The sequence below is a fragment of the Nicotiana attenuata genome, unplaced genomic scaffold, assembly GCF_001879085.1.
Source record: "Nicotiana attenuata strain UT unplaced genomic scaffold, NIATTr2, whole genome shotgun sequence".
Classification (NCBI taxonomy): Eukaryota; Viridiplantae; Streptophyta; class Magnoliopsida; order Solanales; family Solanaceae; genus Nicotiana; species Nicotiana attenuata.
In genome coordinates this window covers 998689-1002452 of record NW_017670255.1, presented here as the reverse complement: position 1 = coordinate 1002452, position 3764 = coordinate 998689, and the positions used below count along the sequence as shown (strand labels likewise).

Here is a 3764-nt window from a genome sequence, read left to right as displayed (position 1 = left end):
GTTTGAGTTAGTGATAACAAAAGAGAAATATATCCGCATTATTCATAACTTGCAAGTTAAATAATATATATGTAAAGTAAAGTCCAAAATACATATATGTAAAGTGAATTCCGTAAGTGTCTGGCCGGTCACACATGAACGTTAGATTAAAATGATAAAATAGTAACTATTCTGAAGAAGGACCCAACAACCAATATGACTTAAGTAATGGTGTTTATCTTTATTTTAGCTTATTATTGTTCGGAGTAGTATTTTTTTATAAAAAAAAAAAAAGGGGGAAGAAGGGGAGGCAATATGCAGAGGGATCAGGAATAAGAATGAATGTATATCTAATAACCGAATGAATCTCAGAGCAAAATAATAAAACAACAAATATTATAAATGATATTGACAACTATGTGTTACTTGCCTTACGGACTTTTTACATGCCATAAATAAATTTAAAAAGGAAAAATTACAAAGTAGTAAGAAAGAAGTAATACCAAAAGGAATCATCCTATGTTACATCACATATTAACTCATGAGTTTCTCTATTTTTTCAGTTAGGTTGATGAATATATATGATGTTTTGTTGAACTAGGAAAAGAAAGTCTCTCTTTCTCAATATATACAATTTGCTTCCTCTGTGTTTGAATTGCTGTCATTTTTAGCTTGCTTCATGAAGAGGAAATCTTCTTTCTTTAGTTTGAGGGAAAATCTTTTGTTTTGGAAATGAAGATATCTTCTCCTGAATTTCTGTTGGGAAAAGCTCTCAATTCAATGCTTGGTTTTTTTGGGCCTTATTATGATGATGTCTTGCGTGAGAGCATAATGGGCAGGCCATTCTGGGGAAGAGCAAAAGGTCCATACTGGATTCCATTCTGTGGGCCCATCATAGACCACCTGCCAAACATTGAGGAGAGCAAACAAATATTAGGAGATGAGCAACACTTGACCATACTATTTTTAGCAAGTCTATTTTAGAGCTTCTCTATTAAAATGGAAATGATAAGAATTCAGTTAGAGCTAGAAGAAAATGTTTTTATTTTCAAGGTTTAATTTTTACCAACCTGTACTTTGTGGTCAGATGATGTACAAGTATCAAAATCTCCAGCTTGGCTAATTCATTGCCTGGACATGAGTGGACCCCATTGCCAAATGGCATGAAAGTATTGGGCTTTGGAGAAACCTGGCACATCAACAGAAAAAGATTTGTCTCAGATCATAGTGGAATTATGAGGGGAAAATTAGCAAAGAATGTAACTAACTAAAAGTTACTACTAGTAATATTTACCTCAAATCTTGATGGATCAAACTTCTCTGGTTCGGGAAAATTGTCTGGGCTATGGTGAATGTTTCTAAACAGTGGTAATACTTTCCATCCTTTTGGTATTAGATATCCTGAAAATATCAACAAAAAAGCTATATAGTTAATAAAAATAGCAAGAAAAGGGTGTTTATTTCTTTAAAACTATAGGGTAAAATATTTGACTTTATAAAAAACTGAGGGGTCAAAGCTGACCTTCAAACTCAACATCTTCAACAGCTTCTCTGAAAGTAAAAGATAAGATAGAAGCAGCTCTAAGTGTCTCTTGGATCACCCTTGTAGTCATAGGCATTTTCTTGGTGTCTGCCCAAGTTAATACTTGTCCTTCACCATTCTCTACTTTTTCCCTCATTATTCCCTCTTGCTCTTCCTGCAATGACAACAACAACATTATTATTTCTTGCCTCCTATTATGAAACCACCCTTATAAGATATATTTTCTTCTTCTTTTCTTGGTTTTATTTTAGAGTGGGAAAAATCCTAACAAACATTAAGTGGGCGTTTGGACATAAGAATTCGTAAATTACGGAAAAAAGTGAAAAACAAAAAAAATCAGGTATTTGAAATTTAGAGTTGTGTATGGACATGAATATAATTTTGGGTTATTTTTGAATTTTTGTGAGTGATCTGAGTGAAAATATTAAAAAATAATTTTTTTGGAGTTTTTCAAATTTTCAAAAAATTCCAAAATTCTATCTCCGAGTGAAAATAAGAAATTTTAAGATCAAATATTGATTTCGAAAAAAAAAGCGAAAAACCTTTCATGGTCAAACGGGCTCTAAGTTTTGAAGTCATGATTTCAAAGAGCTCAGAACTTTGACCTCCCGTTAAATTTAAATTCTGAATCCAACGACGAAAAAGTGGTACTACTAGGGCATAGAATCTTACAGTGACAGCTTGTAGGACAGTAGGATTTTCTCCAAGGTATTTAAGGATCCATGTAAGAACACTAGCTGTAGTGTCTCTAGCAGCAAATATGACTCCAATGATATTATCTGCAATTTGTTCATCAGTAAGATCTTCTTGATCTCCCATGAAAGATCCTAGCAAATCAGTATGATTTTGGTTTGTTTCCCTCCTAACTGAGATGATTTTGGCCAAGATCTTTGCTAGCTCCTTTCTTGCTTTCATTGATTTGTGAAACAGTGTTCCTGGGAGATTGATTGGCATCGAATTGTATCCCGTTTCAAGAATGTAATAGCACCTCTTGAGATCCTCTCTATAGAGCATTTCATCCTTACCAAATATGGAAAGCAATGCAACGTTGAATGTGTACTGCAAAAAAGAAAAAGTTACCAAATTGAGAAAACATGTTCATAGTATAAGTATCCATTTTGGGAAAAACAAACAGGGGACTCTGTTTTCCCCCTGTTTTTTTTATGGATGCAAATTTTGAGAACATACTGTCTTCATTTCTTGGTAAGTGTTGATCAATCTTCCTTGCAAAGATTCAAGTGAGCTTTTAGCGATGGATTCGATGTCTGAGACGATGTTTTTGATGGATTCGGGCATGAAAGCTCGAAGAACTAGTTTCCTCAGCTTGGCATGATAATCTCCTTGATGGAAGAAAATGGCTTGTTTTCCCAACATCCTCTCTTTGCTAGCTGGAAATGTAGGCTTAAAGAGATGAGCTTTTGTGACCAAAACTAGCTTTGCTGCCTCTGGGCTTGATATCATCACACATGGACATCCCAATATGTGAGTCTTGAATATTGAACCATACCTGTTTCAAAAAAACACACACACCCATTGCTCATTAGCAACTCAAGATCAAGAAATCCAACAAGGAAATCAATAAAATGAAAGGAAGTGTTTTAGTACTAACTTCTTGACTTTGGAGGCAAAGAAAACACTTGGGTTTTGAGAGTAAAGTTGGAAAGTTTCTCCAATATAAGGCCAACCCAAAGTGCCAGGGGGAAGAGGCAACTTCTTGATACCAAAAGCAAACAAGTTGAAGATAGAATGGAGAAGAAGAAGGGAGAAAGAAATGAAAGCAAATAAGCAAAACATGGAAACAAAATCCATGACTCTTTTCTGTGTGTTTAACAGACAAAAAGTACCAAAAATGATAGTATTTCTAAAGCTCGTGGTGACACAAATAGAGTGAAGATGAGAAGAAACCTTAATTTGATGGTTTAATGAATGAATACAAAACCAAATGAGGGGGTATATATATAGGTAAAAGGAGAAAAAGAAGACGTGGTGGGGGAGGGGGGAGGGGGGAGGGTGTGAAGGGGTGAAGGGGAGAGGAGGTGGGAATAGGGGCCTATTTCCAATTACAGCTCGAATCCCACACACGGAATCTCCCTCCAGCTCATGTTTTCTCTAACTAAACATAGAAGAGAAAGAGAAAAAGGAACCAAAAAGATCTAAATACTAGAGGGCGTACGGCACGTGTCAGTCAACTTGTGTTAAAGACTTGAGAGAACATGTGAACAGTTGGGGCTGGTTTTGGTTT

At 35.3% G+C, this 3764-nt stretch overlaps 1 protein-coding gene across 1 annotated transcript; it reads right to left on the bottom strand.

Annotated features, from left to right (window-relative positions):
* Positions 1–347: 347 nt before the first annotated feature.
* On the bottom strand, positions 348–3468 carry LOC109236785 (abscisic acid 8'-hydroxylase 1-like). The gene is made up of 7 exons (XM_019403001.1): positions 3132–3468; positions 2711–3029; positions 2195–2581; positions 1502–1676; positions 1274–1380; positions 1050–1168; positions 348–882 (listed from the first exon to the last, which is right to left on the bottom strand). The coding sequence occupies exons 1-7, from the start codon at positions 3329–3331 to the stop codon at positions 783–785; spliced, it is 1407 nt and encodes a 468-aa protein (XP_019258546.1). The 5' UTR covers positions 3332–3468; the 3' UTR covers positions 348–782.
* Positions 3469–3764: the final 296 nt, after the last annotated feature.

Bases quoted from the DNA above. Each gene is read 5' to 3' on its own strand.
- LOC109236785 (XM_019403001.1), bottom strand. From the start codon at position 3,331: ATGGATTTTGTTTCCATGTTTTGCTTATTTGCTTTCATTTCTTTCTCC. The intron at 1,677-2,194 runs GTAAGATTCTAT...TTGTCATTGCAG, and splicing joins CTGTCCTACAAGCTGTCACT to GAAGAGCAAGAGGGAATAAT. The intron at 1,381-1,501 runs GTCAGCTTTGAC...TGATATTTTCAG, and splicing joins TGAAGATGTTGAGTTTGAAG to GATATCTAATACCAAAAGGA.